Source organism: Mustela lutreola, chromosome 3 (assembly GCF_030435805.1).
Source record: "Mustela lutreola isolate mMusLut2 chromosome 3, mMusLut2.pri, whole genome shotgun sequence".
NCBI classification, from domain to species: Eukaryota; Metazoa; Chordata; class Mammalia; order Carnivora; family Mustelidae; genus Mustela; species Mustela lutreola.
The window spans coordinates 72,092,518-72,120,303 of NC_081292.1; the positions used below are offsets into that span (position 1 = coordinate 72,092,518).

The 27,786-nt window shown below is 43.6% G+C and overlaps 2 protein-coding genes across 5 annotated transcripts in view; one reads left to right on the plus strand and one right to left on the minus strand.

The window, feature by feature from the left end:
* Positions 1–18,392, plus strand: part of ASPH (aspartate beta-hydroxylase) — a 215,140-nt gene extending 196,748 nt beyond the window's left edge. For all 4 annotated transcript variants that reach the window (XM_059166360.1, XM_059166361.1, XM_059166362.1 and 1 more), the window contains 3 exons: positions 2,590–2,681; positions 3,031–3,164; positions 15,507–18,392. In XM_059166360.1, the coding sequence (XP_059022343.1) occupies positions 2,590–2,681; positions 3,031–3,164; positions 15,507–15,657 (377 nt within the window). In that variant the 3' untranslated portion in view covers positions 15,658–18,392. The remainder of the gene's footprint in view (positions 1–2,589; positions 2,682–3,030; positions 3,165–15,506) is intronic.
* CLVS1 (clavesin 1) overlaps positions 17,936–27,786 on the minus strand; it is a 193,302-nt gene continuing 183,451 nt past the window's right edge. The window contains exon 6 of the mRNA XM_059166369.1: positions 17,936–19,496. Within this exon, the coding sequence (XP_059022352.1) occupies positions 19,409–19,496 (88 nt within the window). The 3' untranslated portion in view covers positions 17,936–19,408. The remainder of the gene's footprint in view (positions 19,497–27,786) is intronic.

Sequence of the window (27,786 nt, forward strand, 5' to 3'; positions counted from 1 at the left end):
AGTTAAGCATCTACCTTCAGGTCAGGCTCCCTGCTCAGCAGAGGGTCTGTTTCTCTCTCTGCCTTTCTCCTGCCTCTGCTCTCTATCTCACTCTCTCTCTCTCTCAAATAAATAAATAAACTATTTAAAAAAATGGAATGTAACAGCAGTTCCATGGTGCTCACCGTGAGCCAGGAACCACTTGACATACTTAAAAGGACTCATGTGATGCCTACAACACCTGGTGACGGAGGTACGATTCCTATTGTATTTTAGAGAAGAGGAACCGAGGCACAGGGAGGTCACACAATTAGTGGCACAGCAGGAATCCCAGCCAAAGTGAGCCCAGAGTCTGTGTTCGTAACCGTGACCCAAGTACCCATGACCTAAGACCACTACCCCTCCATTATATGCTTTATTATTATATAACATAGGATTATTTTTTAGTAAAAAAGCAGTACCATTATCACCTACTAGATAATTGTCAGATCTCCCGAGAGTACTCACCGATCCCAGTAACAATCCCCTACTCGAGGCCCTAATTCCATTATCCTTTTTTGGATGAGGATCTGAGGCGCAGAGACTCACAGACACGTTCCCATCACACAGCTACCAAGTGGTGCAGCCAGGCCTCCACCCCGGGATTGCTGGTCTCCCAGACCTGCGCTTTGAAGCATCATTTACCATTTTGTCACATCATGGAGTAGAAAGCAGCTGCGAGGAACGGAGGAGGAAACTGTCGAGCAGCTGAATTCAGGGTGGATTTCCCTGTGTAAGGGAAGGCATGGGAAGCAGGCTTAAAAATACTCTCTGAGGTGGCACCTGTGTGGCTCAGTGGGTTAAGGCCTCTGCCTTCGGCTCAGGTCATGATCCCAGGGTCCTGGGATCGAGCCCCGCATCGGGCTCTCTGCTCGGCAGGGAGCCTGCTTCTTCCTCTCTCTCTGCGTACTTGTGATCTCTGTCTGTCAAATAAATAAATAAAATCTTTAAAAAAAAAAAATACTCTCTGAGGACATAAGCAGGCATCTATTTGGTCAAACTGGCGTTGATCTTTCAGCTCACCAGGGGTACTCCATTAACCCCTAAAAACAGCAACTAACATTTTGCTCAAGGGGCAAAAAGTTTACTTAGGAAAAACTAATATACGTATTAATGTTGTGTTCTAAAACACTGAGGTCCATTTGAGGAGAATACTTTTAAGTTGCCTACTTTGTAACTCTCATTTTATTCTGTGTATGATCATCTTAGGACACAACCAACATTAAATAAGATTAAATTCAGCTTTAGATGTAGCAGCCCCTCGTAAGAATATTGAGTAGGGAATTAAAATGTTTCTATCTTTTAAAAAAATCCATTGTTTTACTCCTACTAAGAGCAAATAATTCTGTGTACCTTTCTGAGCACGTCTTCCCTAAGACACAGTTATTCTGTCAGTGGTGAGGAAATGTGCACAGTCGAGGATGTTTAAGACTGTGTCCCAAAATCTGTGTTCCCAACACAGCTGGTCATAGAAAACGTCATCCCTCATCATCTCTCGTTACCATCTCTTCCCCTCTTTTCTTAAATCCTATACTTGATTGACATATAAAGTATGATCTGTACAATGAAAAATATATTAAATTCCAATTTAAAATGTTGCGGTGACTCTTTGATATAGTCCTAGAAAGGCATTTTTAGGTTAGAAATATAAGCTATTTTTTTCCCTTACAGACTCTGCTATGATTGCTCTAAAAAATTAACACAAACTTAGAGGCTTTAAAATAACACAAATTTGGGGTGCCTGGGTGGCTGGGTCAGTTAAGCGCCAGTCTTCAGGTCAGGTCAGATCCCAGAGTCCTGGAATCAAGCCCCACCTCCAGGCTCTTTGCTCAGTAGCGCGTCTGCTTCTCCCTGTCTTCCCTGCTCACGCTCTCTGTCGCTATCTCTGCCTCTCTGTCCCAAATAAATAAAATCTTTTTTTTTTTTAATGACACAAATGTATTAAATGTACAGTTCTGGAGGTCAGGAGTGAGCAGGGGTCTCACTGAGCTTAAGTCAGAGTGCCCTCCATGCTCTATTACGTCTGGAGGCTCCAGCTTCTAGAATCTGCCCACATTCCCTGGTTTGCAGTTGCTCTCCATCTTCAAAGCCAGCGATGGCCTGTCGGGTCTCATCCTGTATCACTGCCTCCCTCTGCCCCGTTGAAAGACTCTTTGATTACATGGGGCCCATCCAGTTAATCCAAGACAATCTCCTTATTTTCAGGTCGTCTGATTAGAAATTTCAGTGTCATCAGCAATCTCTGTTTCTTCTTGCCATATAGCATAACCTACTCATAGGCTCCTGCTTACAACACGGACACCCTTGAGGGGGCCATTATCCTACCTGTCACAGGGAGAAGAGTAAATATTCAACACTCACCTTGCCCAGCAGACAGCCTTAGTCAAATAGTCTGACACTGGGTGGAGATTTCTGGTCCTTGTTCTGCCCGTCACTTTGTCTTCTTGTGTTTGTTTAGCCTTCTCATTCCTAGTGAGGGTGACAGTACAGATTGCGTCTGGTCAAAACGGGATGAGTTAAAGTTTTACTGTGATTTGTTTCTAACAATGATTTTATCATGTCTTGTTCTAGGAAGAAAAAATGAAAATGCCTGTAAAGGAGCTCCTAAAACCTGTTCGTTACTAGATAAATTTCCCGAGACGACAGGCTGCCGAAGAGGACAGGTACCAAGCGTGTCTTCAGTCACGGGAAGGACACAGTTCGTTATTAGGAACAAGGGAGCGCTGACCTTTATGACGAAGTCATTACTGGCCCAACGAAGGCGTCTTTTTTCACTTTTTAACGAAACCTAATTTTTGTGGTCCATGTCAGAATGGAGGGCAGGAAATGTTCAGTGTTAGCGCTTGGTAGAAAATGAGAGTCCTTATCAAAGCAATACGACAAGAACATAAATTCTGAGTCTTAACAAAGGTCCAAATTCAAATGGACATGAATTTTATCCTGTCACTTGAACTGAGCACTTCCTCTACCCCTCCATAAACGGATGACCGGTTTGTTCTGTTTTCTGCGCAGATCAAATACTCGGTCATGCACCCGGGAACGCACGTGTGGCCGCACACGGGGCCCACCAACTGCAGGCTCCGAATGCACTTGGGCTTGGTCATTCCCAAGAAAGGCTGCAAGATCCGCTGCGCCAACGAGACCAAGTACGTCTCCCCATCACTGTCCCTCTTACCGTCTCTGGGGCTGAGTGTTCATCACAAGCAATCTGTGTTCACTGGGCTTATTTCTCTTCCTTGTAACTGAAGGAGGCTGGGATGGGTGACATCCATCTGGAGTCGAGCCTGTGCCCATGTTTGTGTTTTCTGTTAGTCTAGAGGCACCCCCTCATTCTAGGGCTGCCCTCCCTAATCATTCCTCCCCACTCCGCTCTCAACTCAGTGAAGAGCCTCCTTGCTTTTCTTTCTAGACGGGCAGACTTGCATTCAGAGTTAGCTATGTCATCCCGAGCCCTGCTTCTTGCTCTGCACCTTGAGTGGTTGGTTCCTCAATGCAAAGAGTCCCCCTTCCTGAAGAAAATACTTCGGTTTTTTGCTCGAAAGGAGGCAGTGTGGTGCAACAGAAACAGGCTGCCTGTTTCCAGCCCAGCTCCGGCACCTAATCCTGCATAACCTTGCCCAGTTCCTTAATCCACCGGAGTCTTCGCCTCCTTCCTTATAAAATTGGCACTGACGCTCTCTGCTTTTCAGGATTGTTGTAGGATTAAATGAAATAATGCACACACGGCACGGAGCTCACATCCTAGCGGCAATGGGACCTGGTGAATGTTAGGCCCTTCTCCCCTTGCCTTTCACTGTCCTAATCCGATTACTCCCTCCCCCGCCAAAAGGCCCTTCTTTTCACCCATCCGAAATAAACCTATTACTAAGATCCAGTGTCAGTTCCTAAAAAGGAGCCTCTTTTCAGACTTAATAGAATGTATATGGTGTATATTCTCCATAATCCTATTCTTTATCTACCATTGCTCTTTATCAATTAGCATATGTTCACCTACTTTCTACGAGCTGTAGGCTCGGAGACCAAGTTGTTGTCTTCTTGGGCATTTGTTATGGTCCTCAGTAGATGGAGGGGCTGTTCGTGAATCATTCGTTTGGTTATTGGCAGAGACCTGCCCACCCTGGACCGGGATGACAAAGATTTAAAGTTGAATCTGATGGGGGGGGGCCTTTCCCTGCCAAACATGGCTTATCAGGGACGTAGTACAGGCTCAGATGTTGTGAGTCGTAAGAGGCAGAGATAAAAATGCTACAGATGGGCCAATGGACAAGTAGCTCATTTGCTGCTGGGGTTTGAGAATCTTGACAGCAGTGATTTTTAAAGACAGGAAGGCTTGGAAATCTAAAGCTGGGAGGAAAGAGCATTGCAGGCTAAAAGAACAGGATCTGCAGAGGCACAGAAACCAGAAATTATGGGCACATGTGAAGAAGACGGAGTGATTTCTGCAACCAAGAGTGTAGATGCTGTCATGTAGGTAAACCGTTAAAATTTTCAAGAGTTGATTTGGGTGTACAGCCATTCACATCAGATAGTATCAAACAAAAGGGGGTTCAGAATGTGCCCGGACAGTAGGTGGAGGCAGGGTTTCCATAGAGAAGATGCTGAAGTGAAGCAAAGATTCAAAGCAAGTATTTGACTGGGTACAGTGTAAGTGGCTGCCTTGTTTGGGGGCGGCTGGTTGGCTGTTTGTGACTGGCTGCGCTTCACCTCACCTTCTCAGAGTCTAGGGCACTGACTGGCTTAGGCTTTGGTTGGCTGATGTAGCTCTCCAGGACATTGGAGCCACCCCCTTGTTTACAGTCTTCAGCAGCACATGCAGAATTAGTCGGAAAGTGAACGAGTGGAATAGAAGTGCAATCATACAAGGCTTCAAATACCAGCGAGTGGGATCCGAGCTTTGTCGGGAAGATATTCTAGAAGCCATGGGGGAAAGTGTGGGGAAAACAGGAAGAACAGTTAACAGCTCGTCACAGCAGCCCACCCAAGAAGAGCTGGCCTCGGGATGCTGGGAACAAAGGGAGTATAACAAGCAGGTGCGGGAGATATGAAGACTAACTCAAGTGAATCCCAAGGGCGCTGCAAGGGCGGGGAAGTTCAAAGTGACTTGGCGCTGTCCATTTTGGTCAGTAGGAGCCTGTTGATGCTTTAGCAAATACTCAGATCTTGGGGGGTGTGAGTCAAGTTCAGGGAAATGGATAGTGAGTTCCTTGTTTGTATGCATTTGATTTAAGTTGCTGTGGGAACACAGTCGTGGAAACATTCAGGAGGTGGCTGGATATAGCTGCCTGGAGCTCAGGAGAGAAGTCAGGTCTGGACATAAAGGTTCAAGGGACAGATTTAGCAGGAGGTTCTGGAGGAAGCTTGAGATGCTGTAAACACATCCACACGTAGAAGGCGGAAAGACAAAGGAGAACCATCAAGGAGACGGAGCAGCGGAGGCCAGAGCTGGCAGGACCAGGACAAGAATCAGAGATAGCTGAACAGGGAGTGGTTCCTCCCCAGATGGAATGGATCTTATCAAGCCTTTGGGAACTCCATTTGGGTCTGCAGGGTGTCCACCCAAGGGAAGAAGGGTGAGGACACGGTGGGGAACTCCGGGAATACGGAGAGAATGCTGGGGAACAAGATCAAATAACCATGGGCAGTGAGGATGGCAAGAGCACCAGGCCTGTTCCTTGAGTACTGCCTCGTGCTTATAGACTTGTTTGTTGTCTCTGTCTCCATCTCTCCTTCCCTCCCCCTTCTTCCTCCTTTCATTTTTTTTTTTTTTTTTTAATTTCCAATCTGTCCTGCTTATAGATACTTCGGGAAAAATCACTAGACAAAAGTCAATTGAGAAATAGGTAGAGAGAAGGCCAGGCAGGCCCCGATCCTAGTCATCAGAGGCCGTGAGGCAATGGAAACCCAGGCTGAGGGCACCTCTGTGGTGGCAAGAAAGGGGAACAGATGGGCAATGCTGGAGGCTTAAACAAGAAGCCAAGCAGGGCTCTCACCGCCAGCGCAACCATGGGATAGGGGTCCCAGAAGCACATGCATAGTGTGCCCCCCTCCCCCAGACTCCCAGCAAACACTCAGTGACGGCGCTTGACAAAGAAGGGGACTGCCAACCCCTCCCCTCAAGCCGGAAACCTGATTAGGTGAACTGTCTTCACCTACCGGAAGGAGCCCAAGCCCTGCCACTCACGTGGAGGGTGCGCTTGAGCAGGAAGGTTAACCCAGCAGCCCCTCCATTTCCGCTGTACTAAAATACAAGCGACCTCACGTGACAGGAAGTTCCTGTTGATAACCATAACTTGCTGGTTGTGGATTTTGTGTGATTATTCATAAGGACTTTCCACCCACCTGCCAAGAGTTGGACCAGGATGGTGGTTTTGTTTTGTTTTGATTTTTGAATTTTTACCTTAGGAGATTCTCTGTGTCCTCCTTTGGTCTTTTGATTCTTTCTTGAGGTTGCCAATTTATTTTTTTTTTAATAATTTTTTTGTTATGTTACTCACCATAGGGTATATCATTAGTTTTTGTTGTAGTGTACCATGATTCATTGTTTGTGTATAACACCCAGTGCCCCATGCAATATGTGCCCTCCTTGATACCCATCACCAGGCTCACCCATCCCCCAACCCCTGCCCTCTGAAACCCTGTTTGTTTCCCCGAGCCCATAGTCTCTCATGGTTCGACTCCCCCTCTGCTTCCCCCCACCTTCATTTTTCCCTTCCTCCTCCTAATGTCCTCCATGCTGTTCCTTACGTTCCACAAGTAAGTGAAACCACATAGTAACTGACCTTCTCTGCTTGACTTGCTGCACTTAGCGTAATCCCCTCCAGTCCTATCCATCTCAGTGCAAAAGTTGGTTGGGTTTCATCCTTTCTGGTGGCTAAGTAATATTCCATCGTGAATATGGACCACATCTTTTTTACCCATTTTGCAGAGGATAAACACTTCTGGTTCTCTCGGCCCTGGAGATCCCATAAGCATCAGTGCCTTTTCTCCTCATCATGATTGCTGCTCCACCCCCTTCTCTGTGTCCCTTTTCTTGTTGTTGATATTGTGTTAAGTTCTCATCCTCAGTTAAGCCTTCACTCAAGGGTGATTGGGTCAGGTGAAGTACTTTATTACAAAAACAGTGTTTTTCCTAAGAGACATGGGTCCATTAAAGTACTCTGTAATGCTTACAGAGCTAGATATCTGAAGAGGAGACAGGCAGTTTCTAAACTCCGAAGACAGAAAGACCATATCAGGAAACCAGGAAATTTCATGCTGTTATTCTAGAAATACTATTAGTGTGGAAAGAGAAACACATACACCAAGAAATCAGGCTTCCTTGTGCTAGGCAACAGGAAGCAATTTTCAGAGCCTCTACACTTTCGAAAGAGTAGTTTACTTGTAACAATTTGTGCTTTGCTGTTCTCAGGTATTAATAATCACATCACTGTTTCTCCGGGGCTGTGTGAGTCCTGCTAGCACCCGTGTTGTTTAAATAGTGCATCCCTGCGAAACATAGTGCAGCAATTTTTATCTGAAGATGAGCTTGCAGGAGGCAGCCTTTTATCAGTATAAATAAAATGATCATTTAAAATTCATAAATGCCCTCTGACTGTAAAACTGATATGTGATGCACATTCCTTGTACATTATTTGTAAGACACAGAGAAGCATGACAGGAAAAAGCCAATATTATTTTGATCTGGATACTCAGAGATATTGCCCACATGTTTCTCAGTACCTGCCTATGTATGATTCATGAGGAGGAGGAGTAGGAACAAGGGAATGATAAAATGCGTGCTTGCTTGCAAAGTGGCTCCAAGGATACCATGCACATTAATTTATCAATCATCATGACTATCCTAAGGTATTATTAAAATTCCTATTTTACAGGGCGCCTGGATGGCTCAGTCAGTTAAGCGGCTGCCTTCGGCTCAGGTCATGATCCTGGAGTCCGGGGATCGAGTCCTATGTTGGGCTCCCAGCTCCGTGGAGTATCTGCTTCTCCCCCTGACCTTCTCCCCTCTCATGCTGTCTCTCACTCTCTCTCTGTCAAATAAATAAATAAAATCTTAAAAGAAAAGATTTTATTTATTTATTTGACAGAGAGAGAGCGATCACAAGTAGGCAGAGAGGCAGGCAGAGAATGGGGGGTAAGCAGGCTCCTCACTCAGCAGAGAGCCCAATGTGGGCTCGATCCCAGGACCCTGAGATGATGACCCGAGCCTTTCCATATCTATTCTGGGCTTTGGGGGTTTTGGTGAGGGTGGTTACAAAATTAAGATCGTCCTGTTCTTTTTTTTTTTTTTTTTTAAAGATTTTATCCATTCATCAGAGAGAGAGAGAGGGAGAGAGAGCAAGCACAAGCAGACAGAGAGGCAGGCAGAGGCAGAGGGAGAAGCAGGCTCCCTGCCGAGCAAGGAGCCCGATGTGGGACTCGATCCCAGGACGCTGGGATCATGACCTGAGCCGAAGGCAGCAGCTTAACCAACTGAGCCACCCAGGCGCCCCAAGATTGTCCTGTTCTTAAAAGGTGATCACTGTGAATGCTGGTTTTCATTCCAGATAGCAAGGTATTAAGCAGAGAAAGTAGCTGGAGAGTCTCGACTTTGGGTCATTTGTGTCGCTCCTGACAGGCCGTGCTTTGCAGTCTGTCAGATGAGCTCATTTATGACCTGGATCCAAAGCTGAATGAACTTGAGCCAGTGGATAAACATGCCACTGGCAAGTGGCAGCTAATTTTTACCCTCACGGCATGGCCAAGTGGTTTGAGCTTTGGACGATCCCAGACAGGAATTCTTTGTACTGACTCTCCCAGAGGGCATCTAGGATGTGCTAGAACCAGGCTGCAGGAAAAAAAATGAGTCTCCATGTGGCTCTCCTAGAGACCCAGCATTATTGCCTACAAATGGCCAGCCTAAAATACTAGACAAGACCAATACACACCAGCTAAGTGGGCGTCAGCATTCGTGTCAGCATTGCAAATTGGCAAGAAGCCATTTAGTTCCCCTCTCCATGGCTATAGAAATAATGGCCCTCTACCATAACACACTTCAAGTAGTTTATAGCATTTTTTTTTTCACTAATCTCTCAAGTTTCTAATTAGGAAGATCCAGGGAAAGGCCCACTAAAATATTAACAGTAAGAGAAAGACTTAATTTTTTAGAGCCACCATGAGTTGTTCATAGGCAACATTTGTTTGGTTTTTATAAAGTATCCAAGAAAATCAAGTCTTAAGATTTTTCCCAGAATTCTAGCTCTTCTGTTTCACAAAACAGAACGATCTTCCATCTTAACCATAACGTGACCATTCAAGTGTGCCCATCTGGGGTTGCAGGTCAAGTATGGCCTTTTAACCAGATAGCTTTCCAGAAGGTTTGTTACTGAATAGGTAATGTTTTGCCCTCTTTCTTCCTTTCCTTGAGCAACTTGGTGAATTAAAAATATCAGAGGAGTCTTCCTAATCCCTGTTCTGATTGGCACAGTGTGTTGACAGCATTCGTCCACACACATACCCAGCGACACCCCCACAGGAAATGGCGGGTCCCACACGGAATACGAATCCTGTATATTTTGTCTGTTGAACTGATCGTTGAGAAATTGGAAAGTTGGAATCCATTTTGCGATGGCAATATGAAATGATGTGGTGGTTCCTGGGCCAGCCCTCCAAATCTTTTACCTCACAATCTTTATACAACTTGCATAACCTGTCAGCCTTCATTTTGTCTGTGAGATGGGAAAAGAATCAAAGCATATCTTTCTGTGGCTTTGAGTTTCAAAGCAATCCATAGGGATGCCCTCAGGACTGTATTTACGGAGTACTACGTGCCGGGTGCACTCAGCATACTTGTCTTATACTGTCCTGTTGTTTGGTTGCTGCAGAAATTGGGACTTTTGTCCCTTACATTCCAGGGAGTGAGATCAAGCCCTCTTCCACCATTGGAGAAGGTTCATATAACCTGGAGTGAGCACTCTGACAGGGAGGGGGTGGAGCTCTAAGGAATCAGGGGACAAGATAGGAAACCAAGGGTGTGCAGAGCCCGAGCTGGTGCAGGGACGGTACAGGTACAGTTGGAGACTGGTTTGATGAGCATGGGGCCCGGAGGAGTGCCGGAGAAAGGGGGGCCAGCAGTAGCACAGCTGATAGCTCCACCCCACCAATTCCTGCATCTCTCCTCTTCCTCTCTGTGCCCCTACCCTGGAACTAGAGGTACTTGGGGAGTGGGCAGTGGCATCCCTTCTGAGGTCCTATGAGTTTTCTTCTGCCTTTTCTCTTTCTTTGTCCTTTTTTTGACTTTATCAGCTATGAGACAGAACCTTCTGCTACTGTTTGAGCTGGGACCCAAGACGGGGAAGCCACAGAGGCAGCCACAGGGTGGGCAGGAGGGCATAATCTGGAATCCCCAGGCCTCTGTGGAGAGGAGAGAAGCCCCATGGCAGCCTGGTGGGGGCTCTTCCGTGAGGGGCTGGGAGATAATGCTATAGGTCCATACGTACACAATCTGTTGGGAAGAGGGCCTCTTAGTGAAGTTAGCCATCTTTTATTGGAATTCATATTTTGACATTAAATAAAATAGCAAATACTAAACCCATTTCTCAGATGAAAGCTTGTTGAGTATATCCTGTGAAATGTAATATGAAGACTAAAGCCCCAACCTACAGCTTAGCTCAGAGAATTAAAGAGAATTTTAGAGCTGAAAGGAGCCTTAGATGCCATCTTATCCACCTCTGTCATTGCACAGATGGGGAATCTGAGGCCCCTACTTGAAGTGCTTTATCACATGGCTACCTGCAGCTGTCAGAACGAGAACACAGGTGCCATAGACTCCAGAAAAGTGCTTTGTTCCAGATAGATAGATAGAGAATGTGTGTGCGAATGTTTCTGTCTGAATGTGTTAGGTAGAAAGAGAGAAGAGTTTTACGTTCCAATTCTAGGAGGTGCCAGGATTTCTAATGCAGTCAGAACTGAGAGATTTCAGTAGATCAGAATTAATAAGCACTGTGTTAAGTAGCCTCATTCCTTAGCTCTTTGACCCTTTTCTGTATTCTACTCAGCTTTTTCAATGCCTCACAGGCCACCTCACCACAGCAGCTCCCAGCACACAGAATATCCCCTAGTCTTGATCTAAACCTCGATCTAGATCTTGAGTCAAAGTTTGGGCTCTGATGAAGCAAAGCTAGCGACTTTCTGCTTCTTTCACAGAATCACGGTATCAGGCAGACATCCAAACTTGCTTCCATATGATTCCTTTGCAGGAAACTTAGAACCATGTCCCTTGCCTACCTCAGAACATTTTAGCAAAGATCCCTGAGATATGACCAATAAAGTTTTTAGGTGGAAGACTCTGTAAGCACCTAGTAGCATTATTAATGTTGATGACAATTCCGTGACACAGTTCTGGTTGTTAGGTTCTACTGCCACCAGTCTATCGGGATCGTTAACTACAACTTGAGAAATTGAGAAATCCTATGATATCACTTTGTCTTTGGCCAGATAGTCTCGTATCCTTTGCAAACCAGGGAGAGGCATTCTTCTTGTAGTGGTAAGAAACTCTGAAGGCCGGAGGAGGTAGCTTTCTGGGGAGAAGGTACAGTATCCCCGCTCCAGTCCTGCTTTTCTGAATCCTCAGAGAAGGGCCATGGGAGCACCGTCAGGAAGCTCAAAGGCAACTCTGAGAAATCTTTTCTTCAGAGGAAGCTTTTCATGTCATACTTTGAGTATAATTTAATCTCATGTGGTAGAGCTTTGCTCACAAAGCCAGTGGCCTGAATACTGTTTCTTGGCCTCGCAAGGATTAGTCTTTGTGATTTGGAAGAGAACTAAAGACCTTTGACTTCTTTAGCTCTATCTTGTTTGGTGGAAAGCCCTCTCTCTCTTCTTAACCCCAGTCACTCAGCCTGCATGTTGCTTGGATGAGGTTTTATTGTTCTTTGCTTTGAGTTTAATGAGGGCTGCACTTTTTGTCACTTTAACTCTCAGTAAGTGATGGAAAGACAGTAGTTTTGAAGTATTCAAAAGGAATCTACATTAAATGATTGGGTATCTTTGCTGTTTTCTGGGAAAATGTAGGAAAGAAAATGGAAGGGCAAATAGAAGATAATGGGACACGCTTCCCCATGAGTTTGATGGCTCTAAAAGAATCCAACTCTCTGGAATACCTCCTAGATTTTTTTGTTTAAAAAGAAAAAAAAAGTGGTTTGGGGGTACCTGGGTGGCTCAGTCGGTTAGGCGTCTGATCTTCATTTCAGCTGAGGTCATGATTTCAGGGTCCTGAAATTGAGCCCTGCATCAGGCTCCACACTCAGTGCAGAGTCCCCTTATCCCTCTCCTTCTTCTCCTCCTCCATTCTCTCTCTCTCTTTCTCTCTCATAATTAAATAAAATCTTTTAAAAAATTGTTTCATCAGGGCATTTGGCTTTCTTACACTTATCAGAATCTAGTGAAAAAATAAAATTTTGCACACCCTAGAATTTTCTTTGGGTCTTTATATTACTTCCTATATTTTAAGTAGATTCTGGAGTCTCTGCCACTCAGAAAACCACTTGAGAACCACTTGTCATTGCAGTCCAAGTGCATACTGCAAATTCTGTGGAAGATTTTTGATATCTCACCCACTCCCTTGCAAGATTTTCAGTCTTCTCAAATGAAGGCAAATCCATAGTGCATGAAGCCAAGGTTTTTTTTTTTTTTTTTTTTTTTTTTTAAGATTTTATATATTTATTTCAGAGAGAGCAAAAAGTGAGAGAGAACAGAGGGAGAGGCAGACTCCCGGCTGAGCAGAGAGCCCGATGCAGGGCTCAATCCTAGGACCCTGAGATCATGACCTGAGCAGAAGGCAGACATTTAACCACTGAGCCACCCAGGCGCCCCACCAAGGTTATTTTTGATAACATTATACCACCCCCATGCATTATCACCTCTTTCATCTTTTCCCAATTTCTTCCTGTATTTTCCTTCCTCCTTTGTTCTATGTTCTCTACCGTTAATTGAGTATTTTCTATGTGCTGGTCATATGCTAATCCTCACATCAGCTATGCTGATAAAAACACAAAGGCTCATGGATGCCAAGCAGCTTGCCCCAGGTCACGTTAGTAGTAAATGGCAGAGCTCAGAGATTTAAATCCACTTCCCTTCAGGGCCATAACTTCTCTGTTGTACTCTGCTGTTTCTCTCCCCTTCTACCACATGCTCCGCTTTGCCTTTTCCTTTTTTTTTTTTTTCCTATTTCATTTGTGGTGAAACACACAGAATGTAACATTTACTGCCCTATTTCTAATGTACACACAGTTCAGTGGTGTTACATATGATCATATCATGCTGCCATCGCTGGCCCCTGTCCTTTCACAGGACTCTTCATCTCACTGAAGCCCCATGCACTCTAAACCACAACTCGCCATTGTTCTTTCTATCTGTATGAATTTGGCTACTCTGGATACCGTCTCTGAGTGGAATCACATAATATTTGTTCTTGTATGAGCGCTTTATTTTACATAGCAAAAGATCACAGTATCCATGTTGTAGCATTGTCTGGATTTCCTTTTTATGGAGGCCAGAATAATGTTCCATTGTATGCATATCCCACATTTTGCTTACCCATTCATTCATCAGTAGACCCTTGGATTGCTTCCACCTTTTGGCTACAGTGAGTATAGCTGCTGTGCACATGGGTGTCCTGCCTTTCCCTCTTGAAAGCGCCCCTCCCTTATCTTTTGCCTATATTTAGGCTTGTCCATGGTACCCATAGACATTGCATAGTTCCGCCAATAACTCCAAGACGTAGAAAATCCCCACCAAACTCTGTAAGCTGTGAGTAATTTCATTTCTTTTTTCTTTTCATTTTTTTTCTCTTTTTAACTTTGCCCTTTTTTTCCAAGTTGGTTTTTGCATTGTAATAATACATACTCTGTCATTTGTATCTGTGTCTCTATATTTCTTGGTTACATTTGGATAGAACTCCAGTAGAACCCTTTGGTCCTTAACTTACAGAAGAGCAAATTAACTCTTCATACAGAAGAGTTAAGCAGCCCCTGTTTATTGAATGCAACTATCAGGCTAGGCATGTGGGACAGCGTGTAGAGTGGGTCAGTAACTGACGTGGAGGTTCTCAATTCGAAGGAACTCGTAACTTGCAAATATTCATTACTTTATCATTTACTTTAAATAACTTAGAAATGCTATTGTCAGATTAATGCAATATGTCTGGGACAAATTTGCCTCTCACCTCCTATCACCACGCCACCATTTGGCAATGACTGGAGACAGTTTTTGTTCTCGTGATTTGGTGGGAGAACACAAGCTACTGGCTTCTAGTGTGTAGAGGCTAGAGCTGCTGCCAAACATACACAGAGCACAGGATGACCCCCAACAGCCAATTATCTGATCCCAGATGTCCCTAGTGCCAAGGCTGAGAAACTCTGCAGTATGACATATTACCTAATTTACTATTGATTAATCCCCTAGTAATGAGCATAAAAAAGACACAAATATTATTTCTGAAGGCAGATTTCCTTATGATAATGCAGTAACTTGAAATCAAGCTAGCATTTTCCATCCTATAATTTTAATTATTTGCTAATCCCTGACATAAAATTCCAAATGCCTGAGTGGAATTTGCGTATCTAAAGAAAGTTTCCTGGTAAAAACTTCATCTTAAAGACAGAACTCAGCATGTACCATATTGGCATTAATGTCTATTTTAACAATAGGAGAACAGTAGCACCAGCAATAAACTTTCTTTAGATTAGAAAGGCACTGTGTAATTGCCCCTGCACATTTCTCTCTTGACTGCTTTATTTAGACGAGCACAATATTTACGTCTTAGCTACTATGCATATATCTTACGATGTAATGCTGGAGGCCCTGAAGGATGTTTATCGTGGCTTTGACTTAAAATATTCCAAAGATAACCCACTTGCACTGCAGGTGACATTCAGAATAGAAACAAAATTCATTCCCAATCTGCCCTTCCATAAAATGGAACTTTTTTTTATAAAATGGAAGGCCAACAAATGGAAGGGGTTGAGCAAATCCCTTGGAGATGCGATGGCCCCATGCCAGGGAGCATACAAGGCACTGAGAAGCCTGAGCCCAGGTGCTACCCACAGGTCTAGACCACTCTCTGGAAGGCCAGGGAGGATAGCATGCAGTCACTGACCAGGAAGTCCCCTTGGGCACGAGCAGCCCTGGCACACCTTTGCCCTCTTGCCTGCCTCAACAAGCCTCACCTAGGCTTGGACCAAGAATAATGGCAGGGCCTGTGAGAAGGTGACAATGATAAGTCTGCCCTTATCATGAGTGGCCTGCGCTTTGCACACTCTCAGGGATGGGCTTTGAAAACCATATACATGGTAAAGATCCTGAAATTCTTTCCTGATCACCAAGGGAAGAATCAATCTTGGCTCCGTGTTCCAATTTCCTGGTCAGATCCCACAGGTTACCGTGAAAGTGCCCATCTCCACATATCCAGGGACTGACTCTCAGACCTCTGAATTCGTGTTTTTCTGTTCCAGGTCATGGGAAGAAGGCAAGGTGCTCATCTTTGATGACTCTTTCGAGCACGAGGTGTGGCAGGACGCCGCATCTTTCCGACTGATCTTCATCGTGGATGTGTGGCACCCAGAGCTGACACCCCAGCAGAGACACAGCCTTCCTGCGATTTAGCATGTCGTGCAGGCTTGGGACACACTGGAGAGAGGCTGCCTACTGGCTCTCTCTTCTTGGGTGTGGGGACAGAGGTTCCAAGTTTGAGGGCCTATCATTCTCTTGATGGGCAGCTCTCCCAATTCTAAGGCTCCTCCTAGGGTTAGAAGACACTAAATGGAATATTTTGCCTTGCTGCAGTTCACGTTGAAAGCCCCTCGCTGTCCTTCATCCCACGACAGCACCCATCATCTGATGCCGTATTTGCGGTGAAGACGTGAGAGCTTCAGCCTTGTCAGCCAAAGATATTTTTCCCCCTTTGAAGAGGCCTCTGTCAGTGTACAATGAGAATTCGTGTAGAAACTGTGAATGGATCACTTCAGTTTGTAATTTTTCTATGCAATTATATTTTTCTAGGGTATCTAGGCCATGTTTTTCATCATGTACCACTACTTTTTTGTTGAGTTTAATAATAAGCTGCTTTACTTCTAGCTGGCTTAATGGTGACTTCCCTCTTGAACTCAGAATTCCCTATTTTAATTCTGTTTAGTAAAAGACACTCATAAAGAAGCAATTTTATTTTCCTAATACAAAGGGGAAAGATGTAATTACGCTGATGTCTGTGAACTGTACTGCTTCCCACCCACTGGGTCTGTTTGCTTTCTTATCTTCATTGAGAGCCATTGTCTTAATGTCTCTCCTAGCCATGCAAATGGTGGAGATGCTGTCTTTCTAAGAGGAGCTTTTCACACTGAAACAGGACACAGAGTCATTTTATATTGAGTCACAAAAGTGTCACCAGTAAATTTTTTTAATGCCAAGAATTAGAACTGAAGAAAAAAAAAAGTAACATTACTCAAAGTAAAAATTTTCTCTCGGGATGAGGCAGACAGGCAGCTGCCAGGACATCTGGCTCCTTGGGCTCTTTGGCATCTGAGACAGGCCCCGAATCCAGAGTCTCTTTGCCTGTTGTAAATCCCTGTACATGGATTCCCATCACAGTTTTATAAAAATACGAAGGATGGCAGAGCGGAAGCCCAAGAATGCCAGGATCTTGGTCCTGGGTTCAGGATCACCTTCTTCTCTGAAAGAGTTCGAAAGACTCTTCTCTTTCCCTGGCTTGAGAAACTTCTGCCATTTAAATAGAGCTTAGAAGTAGCAGTTGTTATCCACAGGTTAGCTCTAATCTTACCCACAGCATAGAAACAACTGTTGGAAAAATGGGCTTGCCTACTTATTCCAAAAATGATCAAATTATTAATTTAGAAGGACATTAATGTATTAAATATTTCATGTTTCCAATCAAACTAGACATGTTACATATATAAATGTAAGGATGCTCGTGCACCTGAATTTTAAGCCAATATGAACAAAAATGCTGAAGAAATGACAGGTTATCAGATTTCATTCATCGGTAGAAAAAACACTTGTGCTTCCTTTCCATCTAAAGACAAGGAGGATGATTTATCTCTTTTAAAAAGAGTTCTTTACCACTGAAATGTACCCTTTTTGCTTGACATTAGCTTCCAGGTAGAAGGGTTTGCAAAATATTTGTCCTGTTCCCTTCTGTTTTGCCAAAAACAGTCCCACTCAAATAGATGAAGAAGCATGTGAAGAAAGTCTCCAAATTAATGACCACAGTCCAGAAGAAGAACCAAGCTCTTGAAAAATCAAAAGGAGTTTTGTCCTTCAGTATTTATTGAACAGAAGAAATGATTGACAAAGGACAATACAATCCAATGCTCATGTAATAACATTCATGTCACTTCTTGAATTTGGTTCTCGGATGTATATTGCATACACATAAAGAAATTTAAAGTATATGTTGTCAGTGTTAAATCATCATCTTACATTCATTTAATGAAGTCATGGCATAGAGTAAAAACTAGCTCTTAACTTAATAATTATAATATGGTATTTAAAATCAGGTCACTACAGTAGGATTCTCTATATTGCCAATTGAAAAGCCAAAATTATTACTGTTGCAAAGTGTTGGCAATAATCGATTCCGGTAGCATTTTAAATACTTGGATCCCACAACTGTTTTATAAACCCAGTCATAACATGGATTTTCTAATTCACTTTAATTCTTTATCTTTCTTCTCTATGGAATTCCATATGGAATATAAGAAAAGTGTTTCAGTCACTGCATGGGTAGAGTTATCTCAGTGTTACTGTTTTGTTATTTGAAATGTCTACACAAAATGAATGGGTTTTATGTATACCATGATCCAGTTGGTCAAGAAATATTTATAATTCTATTTCAATTTTATTTCAAGGGTAGAGTACAAAAATTACATCTCTTATCTCCTCTGCCAGTAGAAAACAAATTAAAACACTAGATTCATTGAGAAAGAGATGTAATAAATGGTTAAGATTAGTAATAATAATATCTACTGAGGTTGATTATGGCCAGTTGAATCACCTCTTTGCTTTGAATTTTAAGTTAATCCTCTCAAGTCCTTAAAACATAAAATCATATTTTTCTGCCCAACTAAAATATCTTTCAACTAAAATATCTTTTATTTGATACTGAGCACCAACTGGTCATGCTGACTAATGCTCATGTCATGTGGATGGCTGGGAAGATACGAGATGCCTTAAACACAAACGGGTTTTGGGAAACGTGGCACGAGTAAGGATATCCTATCCTGTGTTACCTGTTTATCTCTATTTAATTTCCTTGGAATGGATAGTTGGGGACTCCCATTTCTAAGGAGAATAGACAAAGAAATAAAATGATCTTTGGCATTTTATCCCGCATTCCTAATCTTCTCTTATTGTCAGTACTTGCATATTTAGCCATCATTAAGGGTCTTCCTCCATGATTGGTACCTACCCTCTCAGCAACAGCCAGCTCCGGTCTCCATACCTTTAACTGGTTGGGGGAGGGTGGGGAGGGAGTGGGGGGCATTAAATGCTTTTGTAGCACTTTTCTTGCCTGTAGTGACCCAAGTGTGGTAATTTGAATGAATCCATTAATCACTGACATGTGTTTTCGATGAATCCCCACCCCTCCCTCCACAATCTCATGTTACCTGTGGAAAGTCACGTTATTAAGATGAAATAATCGTATTTCAGGTTGTGCGTGTCTTTTTTTTAAGCCAGATCATGGTAATCAGCTGGTGGCCTGACAAGAGATGTGACATCAAAATTGTTCTTGCAGGTTCTCAAAATAAGCAAACTCTGTGAAGAACGAGACCTACAAGGACATGCCCTTGGACTGAACAATCCGATGCTGGTGATGAGGTCAAAGAAAGTAATTCACTAAGAATGGAAATGACTTGAGATACTACTGTCTTGGGGCTTTGCACTACGTTGAGCTTGACATTTGGGTCTGCACAGTTTCCTTCTCATATATCTACTTGGAAATGCACTTAATCTTAAGTCACAAAACTGAGAGTGGGTCTCTGTGGTACCTCAGAAAAATCCTGGCACTAATGTGGTGTATGCATCAAATTTAGTTTTCTTTTTTGCAGTTCATTTAATACCATAAATACGGGGGAGGGGGAATCGTGTTGACATGACTGCCTTGCTTCACCTCCAGTCCCCTCACCAAAAAGAAAAAAAAGAAAAAAATCTCTCAAGTCTTTGTTCAACTTTGGCTGCTCAGACCAATGGCTGGTGACAGTCATCACTAGGTGGCGGGAGTGGAGGGCCTTGTGTCAAGCGGAACGCACGTGTCCCTGTGGGTCAGTTGCACACACGCGCTTCCTGGGTGGCTGATCCACTGCAGGCTGGCGATCTGCGAGAGCATGGGGTGACTCAGGGTTCAGTCCAGAGCCAGGAGGGGCTGAGTGTTGTCATTCTCTCCCTTCTCCTCATGTTTCAGGGTCCCAGCTTCTACCACGGACTGAGATCTAATAAATGGGAAGGAGAAAATTCAATTACAGACAATTCACGGTGGCAACAATGTTGGAATCTTGGACAACATTCAGATTTTATGCTCCCCTTAAGAATGAAAACACTCAAAATAACTATATAATTTTCCTCCTTTTGGTATCTCTCTTTTTCTTGCTTTTTTTTTTTTTTTTTTTTTTTTTTTTTTGCCTTTTATGGGGAGAGGCATCTGAGAATTTTCTTGGCCGAGATCTCTGTCGGTAAAAGCAACACGTGTTCTCGCCACAACTCTGCCCCATCCCCCCACCCCCCGCCGGTGTCTAAACATTCTGGGGATCTTGAGATGCATCAAATCAAATAAATCTTGTTGGAAGTTTTTTAATGTTTCCTAATACTTTTTAGAGCCCTTGTTTTTCAATGTCATAGCAAACTATCGTGTGTGATGTTAAGACTATGAGGCATGGAATCTGGTCGGTAAATGCAGACTCTGCCCTTTACTGACTGAAGAGCCCTTGGGCGGGTTTTTAAAATTCTCTGCACCTTTACTCTCTCACCAGCAAATCACAACTATTACCTCCCTTCCACAATTGTTGATAAGGACTGAAACTAGTAATGCTCACAAAGCCTTTGACATGGAATTTTAGTTAAGAATGCATGGAGCATCACCATTATTGCAATGATAGTAGTGATCTTTAGTTTCTGATACAGTCCTCTCATACTGGATAATAACAGCTTCTTTTTTGGGTCTACAACGTGGATTGAAACTGAAATTATTTTCCAGCTCATAGAGAGAAGATTATAAGAGATATACATGTGATGAACACTCAATAAATGGTCACATACTTTAAAAAAAAAAAAAAAAGTATTTCAAGCCTTAAGAAGATGGTTGAATTTGATAATGTGCAGTAACATGTTCACTCAGGAGCCTGAGTCACCCAAAGCCTCCCCATTCCAAATGTCCCTTGACCGGCTGTTCCAACCCTTGGAGTATCCCACCTGAGAGAAGTGTCTTTGTGTGTCTGAGACTTTGGGCCATGCCTTAGTTCATGCCAACAACGTGACTAACTGTGAATGCCTTTTTTGTACATCTGGGTATGGGGACACACCCTGTCAGTTTGACCTCTCATGGTGGCGGGTGAGGAAGGAGGAGCTGAGGACGGCATGTCTGGGTGACGGGCTCCTCCCCACCCACAAAAATCCTGGACACCAAGGCATGGGTGAATTTCCCTGGTTGGCCACACCTGGTGTGTGTTGTCACACATTGCCAGGAGAATTAAGCTCTGTCAGGACAACTGGGCAGCATGCGTGCCAGGGGTCCAGAGCACCTGCCCTCCACCCAGTGCACCTTTCTCCTTTGCCGACTTTAATCGGTATTCTTTCACTGTAACAAACTATAACTGAGCGTAACAGCTTTGTTGGGGCCCATGAGTCCTTCTGGCAAATTACTAATCCTGGAGGTGGTCGAAAGGACTCCCAAAACAGTATATAAAAACACTAATACTTGTTTTGTATGCACCTGATATCGATGTAAGTTCTTCACATGTATTAACTTACTTCATTTTCACAACCCTAAGGAGTGGTGCTATTATGATCTCCGTGGCAGAGTGGTTCAGCTGAATGATCTAATGTTCCTTCCACCTCACTGCAAAAATAACTTTCTGCCTGAGATTCTTATCTCCATTCAGGCTGTGTATGTACCACAGAACATTTAAAGAAACTAAGCAGCAAATGCATACAGTCGTCTCCAAACAGTCGATTTTGATGAGAAAAATCAATCCGTCCGAACAGTGCAACTTTAGGTACCAAGCTTAATCTCTGAAAGTGAAATGTAGGCGCACCTAGCTGGCTCAGTCGCTCAGAAGCTGCTGACTCTCAGGTCGTGAGATCACGCCCCATGGTGAACTCTGTACTAGGCTCAGAGTCTCTGAAGATTCTCTCTTCTCCCTCTGCTCCCCCCCCTCTCCTGCTCTCAAATAAACACATAAATCTTTTTTAAAACATAAAATGAAATAGATTCATTTACTCCTGGGACAGGGCAGAGGAAGCCCCAGCTTGGAGTCTAGCTCAGTTCTTTTACACGTTTCCTATGCATTTCCCCCTGCTTTAGCGAAGGGCTTGGGTGTGTGTGTGTGTGTGTGTGTGTGTGTGTATGTGTGTGTGTGGACTGTGGCGTAGAGTGATAGATTTATATCAGGAACAGAAAAGCCAAAAGCCCGGGGCGCTTGGGTGGCTCAGTCGAATAAGTGGCTGCCTTTGGCTCAGGTCCTGATCTCAGGGTCCTGGGATCGAATCCCGAGTCAGGCTCTCTGCTCAGTGGGAAGTTTGCTTCTCCCTCTCCCTCAGTGCTTTTTCACTCTCAAAGAAATAAATAAGATCTTTAAAAAAAGAAAATCTGAAAACTCAGAATGCATTAAAACAAGTCTGAAGAATACCAGAGGGACACAGCTGCCTCCTCAGCCACCTCCTTCTGGCACATGACAGTTGCCGGCTTTGTCCTTGGGCCCCCGGGAGAGTGGAAGATACTGATGGCTGTCCCACTTCAGAGATCTTACACTGCACATCCCTTATTTCATGCCAGTTGGCTCTATTTTAACACAGGGCCAGGGAATCACAGCCACAGCTAGACAAGACCCCTCAGTGATCCATCGAGACTGACCCAGTAAGGGGTCATGCAGCCTCTTCTTGAACTTCTTCCAACTTGAGAACCTCACTCCTCCATGCCCCTAGAAGGGCAACTCTACTGGAAAGTTCTTCCTTTTGGGGTTAAAGCCTCTGCCTTCAGCTCAGGTCATGATCCCAGGGTCCTGGGATCGAGCACCACATCGGGCTCTCTGCTCAGCGGGGAGCCTGCTTCCTCCTCTCTCTCTCTCTCTGCCTGCCTTCCTGCCTACTTGTGATCTCTGTCTGTCAAATAAATAAATAAAATCTTGAAAAAAAATAATTGGAAGAAAGATCTTGCTTTCCCTGAACTCAAACTCATCTTTTTGCAGCTTCTACATACTATTTCTGGCTCTGTCTGCTGCAGCCATCAGTGTCGTGTAACCCACCTGGCCCACATAATCAGGCTTTAAGTGTTTATCTAGTGCTCTTGTCACCAGCTAGACCCCAAGACCTGCCCTTTCACTGTGCACCTGCTTATACGCACTGACTTTTGTCCCGCATTTTTCCTTAAGCTCTTCTTTCCAGTTCTCCTCTTGACTCAGGCACATAAAACCAGAACCCCCCCCCTCCAGTGACAGCCACTGCCCTAACAAGACCTCCAGCCTGCCCAGACCACCCACACCAGCTTGAGCCAAACGCCCTCCTCACGTCTGCACAGAAGGGCCATGGAGTGACGTCCAGAACTACCGACAGCTACCTTCCTCTCGTGATCCCAAGGAGGAGCACAAGCCTCATTTACAAAACATACAAATTACAGATAGGCGTGTTCAACCTTATGCCCACCTCTACATAGGGTGACAAGGATCTGCCTTTTAAATATTCACCCCAATCCCACCTAAAAGAAGCCTATCTGCCCTTCTTGGGGAGTCATGCCTTTGGAAGTTATTCCCTTGGGATCTCCTTATTTGTTGCAGGTCAAATTTCCTTTGTGTGACCACTCACCTGGGTGCAGTTTCTACTGGCCACTCACCAAGTTGCAAACTCCCATTGGTTGCATGACACCCTCAGCCCTTTCCAGGCCATCACCGAGGCTAACCGATTCCTCTTGTTAGATTTGCCAAGATTTCTAAAATTACCCCTGGGAAGCTCTCCTGCATCTCTTTATCAACTCGTTGCCCACAGGGTGTCACCTCAAAACGGAGGGAAGTTATTGCTTCCCTTTTTTTCCCCTCGCTGTATGTTTCTGTGGAAGCATAGAAAATGCGCCTAGAATCGCATTAGCCTTTCTGGCACTCAAACAACATAGCTGAGGAAAATTTAGTTATATTTGCATATGCTGCTGATAAACCGTTTCTTTTCCATCCTGAAGGTGTGTGGTTGAAGATTCAATTTCTTATTTTTAAATTTGGCTCAGATCTCTATTCTATCTATGGGTTTTTTGTTTCTGGTTTTGGGGGGGTTTTGGGGAGGGGGGGTTCTTGAAAATTGTTATCCATCCAAATCATTGTCTGTGACTTTAACAAGTATTGGATTTGTTTCCAAACTTTCCCCACCCCTATTTGGGGAGTACCTATGGGGGGAAAAAAATCTAAAAATTGTCAAATACTGAATTTTCAAACAAAAATCATTTATTTTTACTCACTTATAGCAAGAAATGTTTGAGAATGTCTCCTCATATATGCCAGGGACTGTGAGCAAATATTCAGGAACTGTACTTCTCTTGTGGAAATATTGTTTCAGTTACCCAGTGTGAGAGGAACAAACAGATGTGGGGTTACTCTGATAGGCACCCAGAGGAGAGAGTGTTTGGAGGTGAGGCACTAGCTCTAGCAGGACAGGAAGGAAGGAAAAATCTATCATTGGCGCAGTGACATCATTCACGGTCCCTTCCACTTGGAGTCAAATTTAGATCGATGTGATTTCTTTCAATAGCTTTACTGACAGCAGGCACACAAGAATGGAGGCTTTCTTATCTCGGTCAATACACTGTGTGTCTTGGGGGAGCGAGGGGTAACAATTGAACAATACGGAGACGCTGAGCGTGAGAGACCGAATGAAACACTTTCTTTCTTATCTGTGTTTCCCCTGATTGAATAGATGACCAGAGCCTTTTTTACTTTTGGCAGGATGTATTCCATTTACCTGGACACACAACAGACATTTGATATAAGAAGCACTCTACACTGTGAGAGAGCCGAAATTCGGAAAACAGAAAGCAAATGTTGCTTTTTTTAAAAAGCTGGTATAAATAAACGAAACCCAGAGAAACACCCTTCTTAAATGTTGCCCTCTGGACATTTAGCAGAGTCAAAGCACTCTGAGAAGACTGATCACCGACTCACTGATAAAAATGTCTCCACCACTTGTACACAGAGGGCTCAGAAATGGTGTGTTTAGCGCTTTAACCCCGCGACTAGCCGCTCGCCTTGCTACTCCCCTGCCCAGGTCACACTTGGAGGTAATCTCTCCATTCAGTGGCTTTGCCAAGAAGCTGAACACTTTCCCAAGATGCTGAACACTTCCACTGACATAAACGTTTTGGACTTTTCTCTGTGGTCCTCTTTGCAACACTGAAAACAAGCTTGACCCCAAGGGCGGACGGGGTGGGGGCGGGGGACCATGAGGGGGAATCTGAGCCATTTTAGCCCTGATTATCTCAGTGGTGTAGCAGACTACCCTGACAAAGCCTTCATTCTAGCCTCCATCGCTGAGTTTTGTTTTCCTGCCGTCACATTCGTTCCCTCCCCCCACCCTCTCTCCCATTCCCTCGCCCTTCTACCCTCTACCTTCTTCACTCCTCCAATGTTTGCAACTCTCCCCACTCCATATCATCAAAGGTCTCTAGCCATGGTGGAATTTTACAGATTCTGAAGCCAAGTAAATTCCAGAAAGAACAAGATGAAGATGGGAAACATTCACCGTGAGGTAGTCCATTCTGCAAAGACTCATGTTGCATTGAGACTTCTAAGACTTTGTTGCGCTGCTTTGTCTCCACAGCCATCACCACATAGTCTTCTTACTAATGAACTGCCATTGCCTGGCATTAGCTATGTGGACCCTGGATAAGGGCACAACAGCTCTGCCCTTCAACCTGCGTCAAGAGTCACAGGAGGCCCGAGAGGTAAGGAGACTTGGAGGCAATTAAGTCAATCCCTCCTTTAACTCAGGTCCTGACCACTTGTTTTCCAGAGACCAACCTCATCACTTCACCAGGAAGGACTCCACAGTCCTGGTTTTACTTCTTAAAATCAAGGATGGTCTTGGTTTTTAGACTAGCACAGAATTGCCTAACATCCTAGTGAGCTTATCTAACGAATTCTAAGCAGAAAGAGTATTTTCCTAAAAATGTATCTTTAAATAATTTTTCTAAGTAATTCTTTTTTTTAATTTTTAATTTTTTATTATCATACAATGTATTATTAGCCCCAGGGGTACAGGTCTATGAATCGCCAGGTTTACACACTTCACAGCACTCACCATAGTACATACCTTCCCCAATGTCCATAACCCAACCACCCTCTCGCTACCCCTCTCCCCCAGGAAACCCTCAGTTTGTTTTGTGAGATTAAGAGTCTCTTATGGTTTGTCTCCCTCCCAATCCCATCTTGTTTCATTTTTTCCTTTCCTACCCCACAAGTCCCCCACTTTGCCTCTAAACTTCCTCATATCCGGTCTTCTAAGTAATTCTACCAAGCCTCTTTTTCTCCCTGTGATTTCAAGTATCAAAGAAATTCCCCTGGCGAGCTCCAGCCTGGGCTTGAATGATGGCTCCATCCCTGTCTTTGTGCTCCTGGGCAGACGCCACCCTCTCCTGTGTAAGATGGAGACATGATACCATGCCCAGTGGGAATAGAGAATTAGATGGGTAGGGACATGTAAAGTGTTCAGCTAAACGTATTCACTCACTTTTAGTTTTTATTAGTCTACCCCTTTTTCAGATAAGAAAATTAAGGTCCAGAAACATTGAGTTCTTTTATAAATTGAGCCACAAAGCATGAATTCAACTCAAAGTTTCCGTAGCTTCTTTGTGAAATTTACAAGAGAGAAAGATGTGTACTGGTGCATCATGTAACCTAACACTAAATGAAGAAGTAACATTTCAAAATTGATAAAGACCAACATTTTGGAGCATTGGGTATGATGCAAAAATAATGAATACTGTTATGCTGAAAATAAATTAAAAAATTAAAAAAAATTCAAAATAAGTGATGAGGCTATTCCTCGTAATGTTAGCCTTATGACCTTACTCTATGTTTTTAGAAGTAACACAAACTCTTCCATCTGATTAACAATTTTTTTTAAGGATTTTATTTATTTATTTGGCAGGCGGAGATCACAATTAGGCAGAGAGGCAGGCAGAGAGAGAGAAAGGAGGAGGCAGGCTTCCCGCTGAGCAACAGAGCCGGATGTGGGCTCAATCCTGGGACCCTGGGATCATGACCTGAGCTGAAGGCAGAGGCTTTAACCCACTGAGCCACCCAGGCGCCCCTGATTGGCAATTATTTATGTAGCTTTCAGTGCAACATAATTTCAGTTGCTTCCAACTGCGTAAAGCAATATGCAGCTTCTTTCTACCATAACACCTTTGCTAATGGCCTTGATAAGCAGTTCAAGGAATATCTGTAAGACATATGCTCTGTTCCCTAACAAACTTTCCATAATCAAAATCATTGTTGCAACAACCTGATCATGCTCACTGGGAACAATTAATGTTTACTGAACCAAATAAATCATGAATCATAAATCATGTTTTTAAAAGATTCACCTAAATACTTCTCATAGAAAGCAGTAAAGTTTTACCTTATCAAAGTGAAGAAATAAACAAACCTTCCTCGACAAGGACAATACCATTCGCCACATTTACTTAACTGCAAATATAAAGAAACCGACTCAAGAAAAATATTCTATTACTTTTGAAGCGAACTGTTTTTAGAGAGCGCTAAATATTCAGCTTAGCTCTTGCGTATATGTACCATAACTCAAATTTAAATGTATAATGTATTTCTACTTAACTGTGATGAGCTTGGGCACTGCCGACTAATCTTATAACAAGGAAGAAAGAGCCAAGAAAAACCACATGCACCTTCAGAAAGGACGAAAGCAGTTGCTTTTGTGAAATTAGGCTGGCAAGTGAATAGGATTAGAGCAACACGGTCCCACACGGAGCCCTAAGCACACACAATTATGGAGGACTTGAGATGGGGCTGGTCTGAATTGAGATGGTCTGTAAAGGTATTGAATACACTGGATTTTGAAGATAATATAAAAAAATAAATTGTAAAGTGTCTCATTAATACATTTTAAAATTGTATATTGAAATCATAATTTTTGTATATGTTGGGTTAAATGAAACATTATTAAAATTAATATCGCCTGGTTTTTTTTTCTTTTTTTTGTAATTTGACTACAAGACAACTCAAACAGCTTTACGTGTGTGGCTCGCATTGCAATTCTATTGGGCAACCTTGGTCTAGACCCTTGTTTACTCCATCATGCTTGTGGCTGAGCCCAGAGTAATATACTAATCCTCATTCAGAAATGCATAGTCATTTCCAAGGTCCTCAGCAACATTATTATCTGTCATCGCCAACATCCCTGCTCTAAGCTCATTCCACGCTTTAACCCATTTGACCTCCCACTGGCACACACAAAGTCCTGTGGGACTTGAGAGCCATTTTCTGAGTATCACTGTTGTTGCTTGAACTAGAA